The sequence below is a fragment of the Alternaria incomplexa genome (assembly GCF_024043165.1).
Source record: "Alternaria incomplexa strain BMP 0042 chromosome Unknown scaffold_10, whole genome shotgun sequence".
In the NCBI taxonomy this organism is placed as follows: domain Eukaryota; kingdom Fungi; phylum Ascomycota; class Dothideomycetes; order Pleosporales; family Pleosporaceae; genus Alternaria; species Alternaria incomplexa.
In genome coordinates, this window is record NW_026249859.1 from 44,989 (window position 1) to 61,898 (window position 16,910).

A 16,910-nucleotide genomic window follows, 5' to 3' on the forward strand; every position below is an offset into this window, starting at 1 on the left:
CAGCACAGCTATCTGTCATGATCCTGATTTTCCGAAATGGGTATCGGTTTTCGCAACTTGATTTCCTGCGGAATCAGTTGAGCAACTATTGCGCCTTAAAAGTCTGAACGCATAGATTGAGTGTAGCGCGGCAGCTTAGCCCTGCACCAATACATATCTCAAGGAAATCGACCAGGCCCCGGGGTTACCGTGCTCTGCACACGTGAAAGTCAGCACAGATGCAACTACCGCCTCATCAAGTGTTGGGGTTTTAGAAATGGCTGTGGACCATAATATCCCTTTCAGCTCTGGTATATTGGGGTGGGCTCGGATGCAACGATGTTCATGAATGATCAATCCGCACATGACTCGCCCCGAGGCTTCTTGAGATCGATGCCCAGGCGAAAGATCATGTCTCTCTAATGCGCATTGTGTGGTCGTGAGGGCCGGCTATAGTCTCATATTGGAGGTAGGTTCTCTGGACTGCAGCATCGCCACCGCTTCGGATATCATCGTCGTTGAAACATGGAAAAGGCTCCAGAACTCGGTCTCGATCGCTTTTGCAGCGCTGAAACATGTTAGGAGATCAAACCCTTGGGATGCGGCAAATATGGCACTGCTTCCGCCTTCACATCATCGCTCCCGGTAAGTACTGGTTGTCTCCATAGCGGTTGGGAAATCGTGGGGAAAACAGGCAGACAAACATGTGCGAGTTTCAATAGCTAACAGCGGCCGCACACGTGGGCCTGCAAATAGCACTATCTGCAGTGAATGGCTGGCTGATTATGGCTGGCTGAACATGACCGGCGACAAGGCAACTGGGGCTGATTACATGGAATGTTCGAGTGACGCGTTCAAGGCTGTGATACGGAGAAGAAGGAGGACCTCGAGTGACGTCCACGGCTGATGGCTCCCGAGGTCAAGACTAGCGCGGTGGGGCTGGACCTTCTCTGCCGCGTCGTACCAGCTCCAGCCTGGCGACTGAAGCTTGACCGTTCATCTTCGTAATTTAGCCATTCAAGACTGACAAGATTAGATACTGGGCAATCGTTCCAGTGTTCGGAGCTGTCGATCGTACCGCGCGTGGTCCAGCTTGCGTTCTGGGCACATTATCACGCGGCTGCAACTGCATCGCGGAGGACCTCCATAGGGCCTGCGTACTACACTAATGGTGGCTTCTCAGATCCTTGCTTCTAAGCGGGATGGAAGCACCGATCCTATCAAGCTTTGGATCGACGGCAGGGCCGCTCCGTAGTAAGAAACAGAACTTCCTCAAGCCGCGGAACGCTTTGTCCATGCCATGCAACACAGCTTCAATGCTCTGCCTTTATGTATCCTTGGTCATGTCCCAGAATTGAAGCTCAAACGCTGCGAGAATCTCGAACTCACGCCTTGTATCGGCAGCCAAGTCTTCTTCAGCTGGAACGCCGAGAAGGGAAGCCATCCACTGTGAAAGACGTGTGGGTCCCATGTCAGCAGCAGGAATATCGTAGTGTGGCTGGTTCTGTTCACGCAATCTGGATCTCGACTTTGCGCGTGCCGACGCTTCAGCCTTGTGACAATCGTTCCACAGCTCGAACGGTTGGCACACCTACCTAGGTACCGACTTCCTCGATTCCAGAATATGGCTTTCGAGCGTCCAATCGTTAAGCAACTTGCTGCAGTCGGTGGATGGTTAACTGCACGCTCAATCACGTCAATGCGAAGAGACGGTAATCTACAGTCATGCATGGCGCACGGCTGTGTAGCTGCAGCGAACCCTACATCCTCGCTAGACCTTGCTCCGTCAGTCTCTGTATTCTGCCAAATCAACATCACCGTCTCAGCAAGCATTTGATAGCGTCAGAGACGATAAGATACCGGAAGAAGCCTAGAAGCGTGGCGCTCGCTATGACTTCAGGCATGGCCAAGTCACAAGATACTCTTGGCAACAAAAGGAACCTTGGAAGGCTTGCTCTTACCGCACCAGCCCAATTACAGGCATAAGCAAGTGATAGTTCTGATCCAACTGTAATCAATATCGCTCTGGTCGAGCATCTGAACGGACACAGATCAGCTGGCTCTTGCGTGCGTTGTCATCTCACATCGACAAGACGGATCTGGAACCAAGTGCTGGGTGACCGTTGCCACTTTCAGTACGATCTCACGGCTCGCTACGCCCTGTATCATGCGTTTGTGGCTATCCCTCTAGCGTAGCGCCTTGAAACTAACCCGTCAGAATCGAGGCGTAGTTATCACAAAGGATCTGACAGTGCCAGTCAGCATCATACTCTGCATGTACGACATACTTGTCCTAGCATGATTTCCTACTTGCATAAGATACGTCCCAATCCTAGCGTTTCCGCGCTACTTGTCCCACCAGAAACCCTCGCCTTTTTTTCAGACGAAGAGCGGCCTCAGGCGATTGTCGGTCATCCTTGCAGTAATCCCAAGAGGAAGTCTCGTGGGAATACAGCAACGCAATGGACTCTGATACCAATCACCGCAACAGAAATATGCCCATTTCAATGACTGCAACAGATGGCCTTCATCCCGAACCAGATAGCCTCGGACATGGGTCAACCAGCTCGGGTAAACCACGTTATCGTAGTGACAGCGCGCAATCCCCATATGTCGCCACGTCCAATATGGAACCAGAGACAGATGAGCACACTTTCGAATTCCGTCTGATTGCGTCTTCATCAGACGAGACCACGGCAGGCGCGCAGCAAGACATCGAGCAAGACACGCGCGACACGATCTACAGAAATCTTGGACCCGAGTATCTCCGTGATGAGATCAACGATCTACTGGAAGTGAATCCGATCGGATTGCAGCCGGAGGGTCACTACGTGCCGGACCAAGCGCTTCGAAATCTTCTTCGAACTGATGCCATCATGGCAGCGCTCAAAGATGGCCAAGAAAACGTCAATCTTGTAAACTACATCCGAGATGTCGCCCCGAAGACATTCGCAACCTTGCAACTAGTATTTGACCAGCCTAAGGATCGCAAAAAGGCTATGCAGCAGCTCAAGCTCAAAGCATTCACGGATGAACATTTAGACGCGGACAATCTGAGCATGTGTGGCTCTCACCCATGCACAGAGGAAAATTGCGCGCATTACTTCGCGCACCCACAACCCTGGAATTTGGTCTCGCTGAAGAGATTTCAAGCGCAACGTTGGCAGTTCCTCATCCCAAAGCTTGATCACAAGATCTTCCGCTACACGTTCGACTCGAAACGACTTTTGCCATTCAAGGCTACGGGCGAGCTGAAAGAGTGTGGCGCAGGCTACTTCAGCGACGTCAAATGTGTGTACATGCTTGTTACGAGGCAGACGATCCTGTCCTATACCGTAGAGGTGTTCATTCTCGTGGCTCACAAGACTTTGAAACTAATGTCGAAGTTGAAGAACTACAACGTTAGACAGGAGTGGGAACGCGAGGCCGAAGCTCATAAGCAACTCAATGGCAGAAGTAAGCACCTTGTGCAGGGTATTGGAGCATATCATCAGAAGGCAGCAAGCAAGGGGAACGATACTTACCACATCGTTCTCGAATGGGCCGACGGGGGTAACCTCCAAAGTTTCTTAGAAGATTGCAAGGGGCCTTTGCTGGACAACGATCTCCAAGAAAGCCGCAAACGCCTCAAAGAGGTGCTTGAGCAGCTTCTTGGACTCGCTGATGCGGTCGACTGCATGCACACCGAATCTCCCACATCTTCGCAGTCCTCTCCACACAAAGCGAACGGAACCGCGCCTGACATGCCAACTGTGGCTCCTATCGCAGGCGCTGCAATACCGCTGTTAAATCTCCCGACCTCACAAGATAATCAGCAATTGCAGGATGCGTCGTCCTTAGTGCCCCTTGATTCCAGTAGACCGGCCAAGAACCCAACCATCAACGAACCTAGATCTGAACCTGAACCCAATCCCTTTGCTCGCAGGAAATCCCTCGATCATAAGAATTGGAGGCATGGAGACATCAAACCAGAGAATATTCTTCGCTTCAATGGGAAGAACGGAAGCAATTGGTTTGGCATATTGAAGCTGGCGGATCTTGGAAGAGCTCAGCAGCACGATAAGAAGACCGAGTTCAGGAAGTCAAAAGAGAAAGAAGACTTCAGAACAATCTTCTACGAACCACCAGACTTGTCCGAAGACCTTTTCCGGCAGGCCCATGGCAAGATCTCTCGTCTCTTCGACATCTGGTCCATGGGCTGTGTTATCTTCGAAACAGTTGTCTGCTTGGTCTATGGTTACGACGCCGTAGAGACTTTCCAGAAAATTGAGAGACGCCCTGGCCTCACGCCCTACTGGGAGAAAATTGAAGGCTCCAGCTACGTAGTGACCGATGGGGTGACCCGCTGGATGAACCATATCCTCGAGCACGATACAGGGCGAAAGCCTAGTGCGATCGGGGATCTAATTCTCCTCGTAAAGGAGCGTCTACTCCAGATAGAGCTCCCGCGTGACTCTGACGTCTACGAGCCCGGGAAGAGGACGAACGCGAAAGACATGAAGACGGTTCTGGCTTCAATCTTGGAGACGGCATCCGAAGACCCGGTGTATCTGTTCGACGGCATTGAGAACTTTCCACCCCCAGCCTACATTAGCGAAGGAAGTCCCTCAAACGTTCAGACTTCCAACAGACTTGATCCAAGCGTCATTTACAAAGGTCCCAGCAACACCCCCAAGTTTCTGTCTCCTTCTACTGCTCGCCTCCTCCCAAACCCGAAGCGAGTGGGTCATTCCACAAGACTGTCTCAGGACCGGGACTATACAGATGCCATGATCGAGACGTGGCAGTACCCAGATGACCATCAATTTGCGCAGAATATGCTTGACAAATATCCTCTTGAGGACGCTGACGACGAAGAGGAGCTTTGCAAATACTGCGCGAAAGTCGACATGATGGCTTCGGCACTGGCTTTCCAAAACAGGCGCCTCAAAAAGAGCTTTGAACACTGTCCACTTTGTACTTTAGTATACAAGGTCATCGCCGAAACGGAGTTGCAGGAACTAGAAAGTTTCACACTGACTAGAGACGACGACCACTTCGTGTTTTGTGGGGCGACGAAGACCTTAAAGCTCCTCAGAGTGTGCTGCGCCACATACGGTAAGTTACAGGTAGTTTGTAAATACAAAGCTGACTCGTATCCAGATAGTTCACTGGATGATACCAATGTATCTTTAGGTGCGCGTCAACTGTTCAAGCCCCCATGCGATCCAAGATTGGGAAACTCATTTTGGGAGCTGCCAAAGGCATGGCTGGGCCAATGCGATAGCTCTCATGAGCAATCGTGCGAGCTGACCAACCAGAAGTACCGACTGCCTAAGAGATTGATCGATGTCAGGAAACCCAAACTGGTCGAATCTGCAGAGCTTGATGGCGGGCAGGATCAGATTCGATACCTTGCTTTCTCGCACAAGTGGGGCCGAGAGGAGATTCTTGTAACGACTGCGAAGAACGTTGAAACGCGCAAAAGCCGCATCCCTAAAAAGGATCTACCAAGAAGTTTCAAAGACGCCATAGCAGTTACCAAAGCGCTTGGCTGCGACTACCTCTGGATCGACTCCCTCTGCATCAATCAAAGATGTGAGGATGACGACGGCGATTTCGATGAACAAGCCGACGACATGCGGACTATATACAGCAACGCTTACTGTGTGATCGCGGCGTCAAGCGCCAACGGAGCGCAAGAAGGCTTTCTCGGCCGCAATTCCCACCTTGATGCTGTGAAGGTCGGCAGCGTTTTCGTCTCTGCTATCACCAACGATTTCACACGAGACGTGCTCGAAAGCCCTTTGCATCGACGCGGATGGGTACTGCAAGAGCATGCACTAGCTCGCCGGACGATATTCTTTACAGCCAACCAGATGTACTGGGAATGCGGAGATAGTGTGCGATGTGAGACACTACGAAAGCTCAAGCAGTAAGCCTCATTTACGCCTTAACCGCGATGGCCTGCTAACATCGAGTAGTGACGGAATCTCCTTGCTCGGAGATGCGCGCTTCCCCAGCAAAGTCATTGAACAAGATGGCACTCGTGGTAAACAGATTCGTCTTTGGACTTCACTCTTCAAGGAGTATACCTTGCTCGAACTCTCGCGTCCACCAGATCGATCAGTCGCCATTGAAGGTCTCATGGCCCGTCTGGCAACCGCATTCAAGACTGATAGTCTCTTTGGGTTGTTTGGGACTTTCTGGGGACGCTGCTTGCTGTGGCGGCGTCCGCAAGATGGCGTGCCGATGGAACGAGTAGCGCAAGGGAATTTTGCCATCAAGCTGGCCCCAACTTGGTCGTGGATGGCTGTCCTAGGTGGTATCGACTTTCTCAACCCACAAGGCGGGAAGGTGGATTGGAACACGTCAGAAGTCACTCTGCCCCCAGCGTTGAAGAGGCGGATGACGCAAGATCAACGCAAGACCCTCCCTCAACGTCCTGCGGACAGCCTCGCAGAAAGCGACGCGATCGCCGCAAGGGCGTTCAGCTTCACAGTCACCTCGCGACTCCACGGCGAGCAGGGCCTCTACTTCGATGACGATACAGTACGTGCCGAAGGGCAAGTCAAGGCAGTAATCATCTGCTCGTCCCAACAGAAGGATCAGAACGAGAAGGAGCACCATGTGCTCCTTACAGTTGAAGCCGCGCCGAACACGGTTCCTCCGACCTACGAACGAATCGGAGTCGGTGTATTGCCAGAGGCCTGCATCGATCGCAGCAGTGGCGTCAAAATCGCAATCGGGTAGTAGTCGAGATGCAGGTACGTGGACAACGACCAGGATGATGGCGGCTCAGGTGACATCTTCGTTTGAAACTATTAGCTGTTGCGTTCCTTCTTGTTCGAGCGACTATGTAAAGGGCGGCTCCATTACGTTGTCAGTAATTCCTCGCAATATGTAGCAAAATGTTATGATTCTTCTTTTCATACCGCGTTAGCAGCAATGTGGTGCTCTGACTTAAATGTTACAAGATCGCCGAATCTCGATGCATTGGCAGAACACAGTACACTTGAACAAAGCGTTAGTATTCGCGAAATATTCTTTAGGAGCGCTAAAGATACATATCAGGTCGACAAGACTGAGCAAACTGATGACTGCTTACCCAGTTTATTCAGCGTCTACAGCCATCATAAGCTCACTAAACCCCGTTCTTTCGCAACGTGCAAAGCCAGCAGGTCTTCTTGTCATCTGTCTTCGCATTGCGAGAGTAGCCTAGCGGTGACATAAATCCAACGTATGGACTGATCTAAAACTCTGCGTAAGAGCCAGACAGTTGACCCACATGGCGGCCAAGATGAGGAGATGAAATATCTGATGCGAGGAGCCAAACAAGTCGAACTTGCCCGGAGCGAACCGTTCGGGCGGCCGGGTCTGCATGTGGTGATCAGTTCACATGTCCATCCAAGCACAAGAGTCAATGATCTCACTTACCGCGAAGATGAGAGTGCCAGCTGCATACAAGGAAAGCTCGATCAGGTACCACTTCATACCCATGTAATCAAACATGTACCTGGACCCATGTAGGCCGACTCCATGCAGCAAGGGAACGAAAGCTGATAGTCCGAAGAGGAAGAAGGCCACCACTCTTAGAATGCGCCAGCGCAGTGTCCTGAACTTTGGTATCGAGATCAAAGCGACGCAGGCCGAGCCTGAGACAATGGTCTGGAGAGAATATCAGTATATCGCGGGATTGTTCGCTCAAAGTGGCTCACAATAACCCAGTGTAAGATCTGGAAGGCGGGTTGACAAATGAAGAAGTAGTATATAGCCGCAACGAATGTACCTGCGATGATGACGGCAATACCAGTCAGATCCATTACATGCCACAACTGCTCCAATTTATGCGAGTGGGGTTGCATCAGGTGGTAGACAGCGCTGGAGAGCAGACAGAACTCGCAAGAGAAGAAGAAGATGATGAACATGACATAATCTGCCGGTAAAACGTTGTGATATTCTGGCTTAGCCAAAATCTGCATGTAGATGTATGCGACAGGCCATACCAGTATCGCGCCGATCAAGTGGGTGTATACATTGCAGGTCTCGTTGTGTAGGTAGGTTAGGCTGAGGAAGATGTCCTTGTATTCGGGCTTCTCTGGGCGATAGCCGGTACGGATGAACTCGTTGTCTCGCGACCACTCTTGGATCTCCTCGTAGGTGAGGAGCTTGGGCCGTCTTGAGGAATGAACGGTTTCCTTCTCCATGGTGCCCATATCGGCGGCTGAAGAGCGTCGTTTCTCAAGGCGGTCTCACGTCGGGTATCCCTTCTGTATTGTCGGAAGTGCAGTGGTGCGAAGACGTATCGTAAGATCTGTTGCTAAATGAACCAAAATGTAAATGTTTGTAGTCAACCAAGAGTAATGCGTCTTTGACTCAGACTGGGGCTTGGTCCTGGTCTTGGTCCGGGCTGGTCATAGAAGTTATACTCTAGTATGCGGGATGATGTTGATAGCCTGGGGGACAAAAGCTCGTAGCCATTTCGTACCAGACATTAAATGAGAGATCCATAACGACACCGATAGCCCCCTACCTGATTGCAAACGGTGATGCATTCAAAGTGCAAACGACGGGTGACGGGTGACACCGAAATTTGCGAGATGTCGCATTGAGCAATCGCTGCATACACAATATTCCGTTTTAACAAGTAGGTAGCATCTAAGACGATGTATACTCCCAGTCAACATTTTGGTAGGATAAGACACGCATTGTGGCCCGCTATGGAGGTGACAAGGCAAGAGTGACGCGTTGGCTCGAGGTTGGGCAACGCGCACGGGCGGGCGTCAACCCCGCCGAGGTCAACACCAATGGACTCTCGCGCCCATCCAGCGCGCCATCATGGCCACACTACACCGCGAGCGCGTCGAACACGCGTTGAACGAGTTGCTGGTTCGCATCGTGCCCGAAGATCCTAATGAGAATGAAGACGAGGCCAATCAGCGCTTTGAAGATGCCTACGAGTTCGCTCTCGACGAGCTCACGACTGCGGGCGATGCTTCACTCGTTCCCGACGTCCAGCACATCGCCAGCCTGATAGACCGCAAGGGTACGTGCAACGCGGTGAATCACGTGTCTTTCGCTAATAGGTAACAGTATCGGGCCCCAACAACGACCAGCGCAAGAGCGCGCGTCTGCATAACCTTCTCTCGCGCCTTGAGACACAAAGTGTCCTCGACCAGAAATGGCGCATGCTCTACTTTCTCTACAACCTCTCCGACAACACCGAAGCACCCCACGAGCCGCCGCCCGCCCAAGATAGCCGCAGCTTCTCGCGCGAACCGACGACGCCTTCCAAGCGCCAGAGCGTGGCTGCCTCATCCCACGCCATCCAAGACGCCTTTGCAAAGCCCGGCCTCGCCCAGCTGCCTGTCAATGCCGGATCGCCCAAAGCACCGCCATCTACACGTCCAGCTTCGATAGCTGAGAAGCCAGAGAAGCGTAGACGGCCCGACACCGCCAAGGAGCAGCAGCAAGCCAATGGTGGACATGTCGAAAAGGCAGAGACGGGGCCCTCTGAGCCGACTTTGCTGCGAGAGTTACCATTCACACTGCAGGGCTATTCGTCGACGAACCTCGCATTCCCCTCGTCGACCGCCCTCAAGCTTCCCACGACCCTCCCGGTACCCATCGTCAGCCTCTTACACACTCTCGCTGAACCCGCCATACTGTACAAAGGCTTGGCCGAATTTGTCGAGGCGAGCGATGGTGGCCTAATCGAGCAGAGCTTCCGCGCAGCTCTAGCCAAGGAGCTGAGAGCATACCTGGGCCTGGTCGCGACCTTGGAGGGACAGATCAAAAGAGCGCTGGCACAGCTGAACGAGGCCTCCTCACCCCAGGGTGTCAGCAAGGCCGGCGTCACTCTCAAGCGATGCGTCATCTGGATAAGAGAGCCGACCATGGGCTTGCGCTTGATGAGCCTAATGGTCGAAGAATCCAAAAGCAAGAAGGGCGGCGAGCTGATTGCCCTCATACATTCATTCTCCCTCAACCACGGCGACCCGTACGTCATGAACTTTGCCGAGCGCCTTCTCTCCGATGTCACGCGACCCTTCTACGACATGCTCCGGCAATGGGTCTACGACGGCGAGCTTGCCGATCCTTTTGGCGAATTCTTCGTCTCGGAACAGAGCGAGGATGATATACTTGAGGCGAATGGAAACGAGGGCAAAGGTGGCGCGACGAGCGTCTGGGAAGATAAATACAGACTGAACGACAAGATGGTTCCCACCATCGTTACCGACGACTTTGCCAAGAAGGTCTTCCTTATCGGCAAGACCCTCAACTTCATTCGCTATGGTTGTGGAGACGCCGCATGGGTCGACACATACTCCAAGGAAGCGTCCAAGGAGCTGCAGTACGGCGACACTGCGAATCTCGAGCGCTCTATCGGTGACGCATACAAGACCACTATGGCTCGTCTCATCGACCTGATGGGGAACAAGTTCAAGCTGTTCGACCATCTGCAGGCTCTCAAGCAGTACATGCTGCTCGGCGCTGGCGACTTCATCGCCGTCTTGATGGAATCACTTTCCTCTAATCTTGATCGACCGGCCAACACGCAATACCGGCACACGCTCACTGCTCAACTCGAACATGCCGTTCGCAACTCCAATGCCCAGTTTGACACATCAGATGTACTGCGTCGCCTTGACTCACGCATGTTGGAGCTATCACATGGTGAGATTGGATGGGATGTCTTTACGCTCGAATATAAGATTGATGCGCCTGTCGATGTCATTGTCACGCCATTCGGCTCCAAGCAATACCTCAAAGTTTTCAACTTCCTATGGCGCGTCAAGCGCGTCGAGTTCGCTCTCGGCTCAACATGGCGCAGATGCATGACTGGTGCGCGTGGTGTTCTCGGCACCGTAGCCGATAAACTCGGCGCGGATTGGAAGAAAGCACGCTGCGCAATGGCCGAGATGGTTCATTTTGTCAACCAGTTGCAACACTACATCCTCTTTGAAGTCATAGAGTCATCATGGATCGATCTACAGAGAGCTCTCAACAAGCCGGAGAGCACGCTGGACGACATGATTGAAGCTCATGCGATATACCTCAACAACATCACTCGCAAAGGTCTTCTCGGAAGCTCTAGCATTGACTTCACCGGGCAGCTCCACGAGTTGTTGAAGACGATGCTGGCATACAAGGATGCGGTGGATGGCTTGTACTCATTCTCAGTCGCTGAGTTCACCCGCAGGCAAGAGCATGCGGCCAAGATCGAAACACGTACAGCAGCAGGTCGGTGGGGTCTTTCTGAAAAAGATCGCTCATCTTCAGATCCCTTTGCTCCCTCACACTCTCGCGCCGCTTCTCGCCAGGACGAGTCGCCTTTCCCACCCCCACTCCTCAAGATCGGCATGACTGGTTCGGCCGAAGATGATGTTCTGCCAGCCCTACAGAAGCGTTTGAGTCAGTTGACGGAAGACTTCCGAGCGAGAATCAGCATCCTGCTCGGAGACTTGGTGCATTCGCCAGACGGTGAATTGAAGATGCTGGCTGTCAACATCAACTTCAACGATGTTTATAAGCCGGAGCGAAGACGTAGGAAGGGTTCGCAGAGGCGAGAGAAGGAAAAGGAAACACCAAGGGTTGCACCTGCTGCAGGATGAATTGATGCATAAGACGGCGTTCGATGCTCTATGTGATACCCGACTACTTGATACCATCCGTAATACGATCTTTCTGTGGAAGACAGGTTCGGCAGTTTCTTGCTTAAAGCGTGATGCAATGTAATATCAACATCCCAAGCCGATGACCCCTGGCTGAGCTTACTGAAGCGCATAGGTGGGTCGACGAGGATGTAGGGAGAACAGGAAGCACCAGACACCCAGCGAACAACGCCAAAGCTATCGCAATCATACTGTGTGCCAAAGTACCCTCTTAATAACCTGCCGAAGAATTAGACCGCAGTCTAAGTTAAAGGCGCACTCTGTTCATTGCAATGTAGGGAGATATCCGGTTGCGTGCACGTGCCGCTCGGATCTAGCACAGGTGGGGTTGTGTCATCATAGCTCTTGGTCAAGCTTCGTGGCGCTCATCGGGCCGCATGTTCTTGAGGCTTATATGCCGGGTCTAAATTCCGATGTACGAAGATGGTAAATATCTCACAATCATCGTACAAGTACTGGAAATTGTATACTCTACTTGCGCTTAGTGAGAGCCGCCAGCATCCGACCTTGACGGCGCGCTCAATAACTAATATGCTCGCTCGGCCGAGGTGATGAGCACAGGGATCTCCATGACTGCGTCATCCATACACCACAACTTCGCGCACTACACCTGATGTCAATGTTTCGAGACGACGCGTAGCCACTTACACAGGGAATTAATTACTTTCAGCGTCTAGATCTAATCAGCATTCATCGATAACACTAAGCAGACCCTCCATGATTTCCTCGGACGAGCCGGGCCCCTGCTGCATGTTGCGCAGCTTTCATGCCTCATGCTCCACCACAAGAATTCGGAGAACGTTCGGCATGGCAACAGGATATGCTTCCGGTGAAACATCACCGCATTTCGCCAGACCGCCCTCTACGCTGGCATAAGCTTTCGATCTTACCCGCTAGCGCCCGCCGAAGTATATCTAGCTCGTAGTCCTCAGCAAAGAAGACTACGATCTCACTTGGAGCCGAAGTACCCAATCTTGTTATCACTCAAAGTTATCCGAATCAACACTCGCGTATACTACCCATCGATACACGCTATCCCTCTCTTCGCTGCCTGTCGGACCGGGCCCTAAAAGCAACGCCACACACAGCGCACCATCGACACTCGGCATCAATACATAATCTCAGCGATGGCAACAACACATCAAAAGCAGCATACAGGAGGACAGCAAACTACCGTCGCCGATTACATCGACTCTGCAGCTGAGGCTGTTCCCAATTCAACATGGGCTATAGTCCCGCGTTCAAGCAGCAGCCTCGACGAAGGATGGCACCACGTCACGTTCGCCGATCTTGCGCGTGCGGTGAACAACATGTCGCGATGGATTAAGCGAACGTGTGGTGTCGCTGAAGGTGTGGGCCAGACAATGGGCTATATGGGGTGAGTGGGCAATTTTATCTGCTTGTCGGCGATCAATGTAGAATGCTTACGCATTGTGTAGCGCGAACGACCTACGGTACCTTGTGGTACTAGCAGCATGTCTGAAGACTGGATACGTACCGCTATTCACATCGCCCCGGAACTCGCTCGACGGTCAAAAGTCACTCGTGGAAAAGACGGACTGCACCATCTTCTTGACAACCGTCGATACGATGCCGCAGGTCGAAGCGATCAAGGCGGCGGTGAGCAGCCTTAGGATCTATGAGGCGCCTGCTACTCGAGAGCTCCTTGACCCAAGCCTTCCTATGGAGCACTACTCTGGCAGACAAGATCGTAACGCGAAAGCTCATAGCTTGATCTTGCACACGTCCGGATCAACAGGTACGCATGTTATCATCACATCCGACTTTGCTCTTCACATCGTCCCAGTCCACTGACCGCAATTTCAGGTCTTCCAAAGCCTATTCCCTTAACTGTCGGCGGTTTGCATACATTGTACGAACAAGCGCACCTCAGTCCGGAGGGTGAAAGTGAGCAAACTAGCAAGTCTTTCCTAGCAGATCCACGGCCCATGCTTGCGGCCGTTCCCTTTTTCCATGGCATGGGCATTATCGTTACGCTGCGATCTATCATGTCCCGTGGCACCATCGTACGATTACCAGCGGATAAGCCTTTGAGCGCAGGCTTGGTCATTGACGTGATCGAGGCGGTGAAACCTACTTCTGGTATCTTCCCACCGTCCGTACTGGAGGATGTCGCTTCAACGCCCAAAGGTATAGAGACAATGGAGAAGCTCGAGTATGTCTTCTTTGGCGGTGCGCCTCTCGCTCCAGAAACTGGCGACAAGCTTTGTCATGTGACGAACTTGACGACTGTCATTGGCAGTACAGAAGCCCTGTTTTTCAGCACCCTGTTCCCTTCCAAGCCAGACGAGTGGGGCTACTTTCATTGGGGGGCTGCTGCCGGTGTCGTCATGGAGCCTGCTGGTGACGACTTGCACGAGATGGTCATCAAACCCAAGGACACGAGATACCAGGCAGTTTTCCATACCTTTCCGGAGATAACCGAATGGCGTACCAAGGATCTGTTCAGTCGCCATCCATCGAAGCCTTTTCTGTGGAAGTACCGTGGAAGACGAGACGACATTATCGTCTTGAGCAATGGCGAAAAGTTCAACCCTGTAAGCACGGAGAAGCTGCTCGAGTCGCATCCGTGGGTAAAGGGTGCCCTAGTCGTTGGTTCAGGCAAGTTTCAGGCCGGTCTACTCATCGAACCAGAATGGTCACGAGCCGGCACGCAAGACCCCTCCGCCTTGATCGATCACATTTGGCCGATGGTAGAGCAAGCAAATCGTGAAGCGCCCGCACACGCCCGGATCTACCAGACAAAGGTCGCCGTTGCGAAAGACCAGAAGCCTTTCATCCGCGCCGGCAAGGGCTCAATCATACGTCTCCAAACCGTTGCCGCGTTCAAAGACGAGATTGAAGCCTTTTACGCGGATGAGGGCTATTCGAGCGATCCAAACCAGGATGCTGGCGGCGATGTTGCATTGGCAAGCAAGATTCGTGCTGTCTTCACACGTAATCTTACCTCATTCCATGACGACGTGGCAGACGATGTCGAGATTTTTAGCCTGGGTGTCGATTCTCTTGATGTACTCGCTATCACCAACGCGCTCAACAAGGCCGTTCGTGATGCCGAAGTGACCTCATCGATGATCTACAGCAATCCTTCGGTCAAGCAGCTGGCTGCGGCGTTATCTCAGACTGTGAGCAACTCGTCCGTGCAGGCAAGCTTGCCGCCGACCCGAGAGGAAAAACTCAGCGCAATGGTCAGGAAGTACACCAAGAACATGGTCAGACCAAAGAGCACGACTAATGTGGTTCCTCGTCCACGAAAGCAAACTGTGATTCTTACTGGCTCAACGGGTAGTTTGGGCAGTCACATGTTGGAGCAACTGCTTCGAAACCCAGAGGTCGAGAGAGTCTATTGCCTGAACCGATCGGACAACGCCGAGGTTCGACAGAAGGAGTCTTTTAACCGCTATCACGACCCAAACGCCGACTTCAGCAAGGCTGAGTTCCTCAAGACAGACTTCAGTGCCGACCACTTCGGGCTTTCAGACGCTACATACGAGCGTCTTCTGTCTACTGCTACATCATTCATTCACGCTGCTTGGTCTGTCGACTTCAACCTGTCGCTCGAATCCTACGAGGCCACACACGTAGCAGGCACCTATCGCGCGATAAACTTCGCGTATGCCTCGCTTCACAAAACACCCATCATCTTCATCTCCTCGATCGCCAGTGTGAGCGACTGGGGAAGCGTTGTGCAAGACGGGTCCGCCGTCCCAGAATCCATCGCCACGCTCTTCGATAGCGCAATCACGATACCCCAGGGCTACAGCGAGTCCAAGTATGTCGCTTCTGAGATCCTGGCCACGGCCTCGCATCGCCTGGGCATTAAGACGGCCATCGTGCGTGCGGGACAGCTTGCAGGACCAAGCATTGACGCGGGTGGTGCCGCGTGGAATCGCCACGAGTGGCTGCCGACTATAGTCCACACCAGCAAGGTCTTGAAGAAGCTGCCGCGGACGCTGGGTAATATGAACCGAGTGGACTGGGTGCCCATGGACGTTGCAGCTGGAACTGTCATCGACATCGCCAACGCTACTATCTCAGAACCCGAGCCTGTGCAGGTATACCATCTAGTCAATCCGCACACCACGAGTTGGGACAAGCTGTACCCCGTTATTCGAAACTTCTACACCCAGGACAACAAAGATGACATGGAGGTTGTAGAGTATAACGACTGGGTCGATGAATTGGCGCGTATCCCGCAGACGAAGGAGAATGCAGAGCGCGTCCCTGGGCTCAAGTTGTTGGACTTTTACCAGAGTCTCAGACCGGAAATGATTGGTTTGCCGCCGTTGGAGACGAGGAGGACAGAGTCTGTGAGCGCTACATTGCGTGAGGGGAGAGCTGTTGATGCGGAGGTGATCAGGAAGTGGTTGGAGCAATGGGCATTTTGAGGGAGAAGTCGGAATCTAAACATTTGCTTTCGCTCGCTTCAGAAGTAGTTAGTGCTACTAAGCTGACCATCCGTTACAAGCGGCTTGGCTGGCGACAGAGGTGATGGTCGATATGAAGCTGTGCCGCACGCCTTCCCTCCCATCTTACTCCTAGTCCAACAAAACTTCAATTCACGGTCTTCCAAATCCGAGAACATGGCTCCGAGACCCAAGTACACCAGTCTGCACCACCGCATTAGTGAAGACCTGTTCTACCGACTAGGTTGAAACGTCCTAGCTCCTCTAAGCGACATCAAAATCCGGACAAGCTCTCTCGATGCGACAACCGACGTCTCTCTCTTTGACCGTCACCTGGCTAGTGAACTTATCGCTAATCTACCGTTGGGTCGCGTGAACAAGGTGATTAGTAGCGAATGCTGGAAAAGGGTAGACATACGCTATGAAGAATGTGAACGGTACAAGCTACCGCCTGCTTTAACTATTAACAACGCAGATAGTACTTCTATTACGCTAGAGCAACTTGTAAAGAAAGTGCACGCACATGTAGACCTGCACGTGGAAGCGCTAAAGTGGGCTAAGGGCATGTTCTATGGAAAACCCGGTTTGACCAAGGATGGGATTGTCTCCAGAACCTATAGCACCAAGCCTCACCTGCCTCCCGACATTGGCTTCTTCTTCTGGAAATTGTGTGCGATGCGGCTTGAGCGAATTGTGCGTTTTATTGTCCATATCTTCGCGGAGGTATAGTGTGGTTTTACGGCGGATCATTTCTGGGCTATGCAGCTAGAACAGGCCTAGCACCGTGAGAGGCTGCGCGAGGAGCTTTAGCATAAGCGTGTCACTGTTGTTCGATCAAAGCAGCTTTACA

General features: G+C 52.4%; 4 protein-coding genes across 4 annotated transcripts; 3 read left to right on the top strand and 1 right to left on the bottom strand.

The window, feature by feature from the left end:
- Positions 1-2,606: 2,606 nt before the first annotated feature.
- J4E90_006916 (uncharacterized protein) lies at positions 2,607-6,711 on the top strand (the record flags this gene model as incomplete). Its single annotated transcript, XM_051436458.1, has 3 exons — positions 2,607-5,076; positions 5,122-5,893; positions 5,943-6,711. The coding sequence occupies 3 exons, from the start codon at positions 2,607-2,609 to the stop codon at positions 6,709-6,711; spliced, it is 4,011 nt and encodes a 1,336-aa protein (XP_051289204.1).
- A 465-nt stretch (positions 6,712-7,176) lies between these two features.
- On the bottom strand, positions 7,177-8,174 carry J4E90_006917 (uncharacterized protein; the record flags this gene model as incomplete). Its single annotated transcript, XM_051436459.1, has 3 exons — positions 7,177-7,335; positions 7,396-7,626; positions 7,677-8,174. The coding sequence occupies 3 exons, from the start codon at positions 8,172-8,174 to the stop codon at positions 7,177-7,179; spliced, it is 888 nt and encodes a 295-aa protein (XP_051289205.1).
- Positions 8,175-8,796: 622 nt separating this feature from the next.
- On the top strand, positions 8,797-11,573 carry J4E90_006918 (uncharacterized protein; the record flags this gene model as incomplete). The annotated part of the gene is made up of 2 exons (XM_051436460.1): positions 8,797-9,004; positions 9,052-11,573. The coding sequence occupies 2 exons, from the start codon at positions 8,797-8,799 to the stop codon at positions 11,571-11,573; spliced, it is 2,730 nt and encodes a 909-aa protein (XP_051289206.1).
- Positions 11,574-12,943: 1,370 nt separating this feature from the next.
- J4E90_006919 (putative NRPS-like protein biosynthetic cluster) lies at positions 12,944-16,042 on the top strand (the record flags this gene model as incomplete). The annotated part of the gene is made up of 3 exons (XM_051436461.1): positions 12,944-13,011; positions 13,073-13,392; positions 13,461-16,042. The coding sequence occupies 3 exons, from the start codon at positions 12,944-12,946 to the stop codon at positions 16,040-16,042; spliced, it is 2,970 nt and encodes a 989-aa protein (XP_051289207.1).
- Positions 16,043-16,910: the final 868 nt, after the last annotated feature.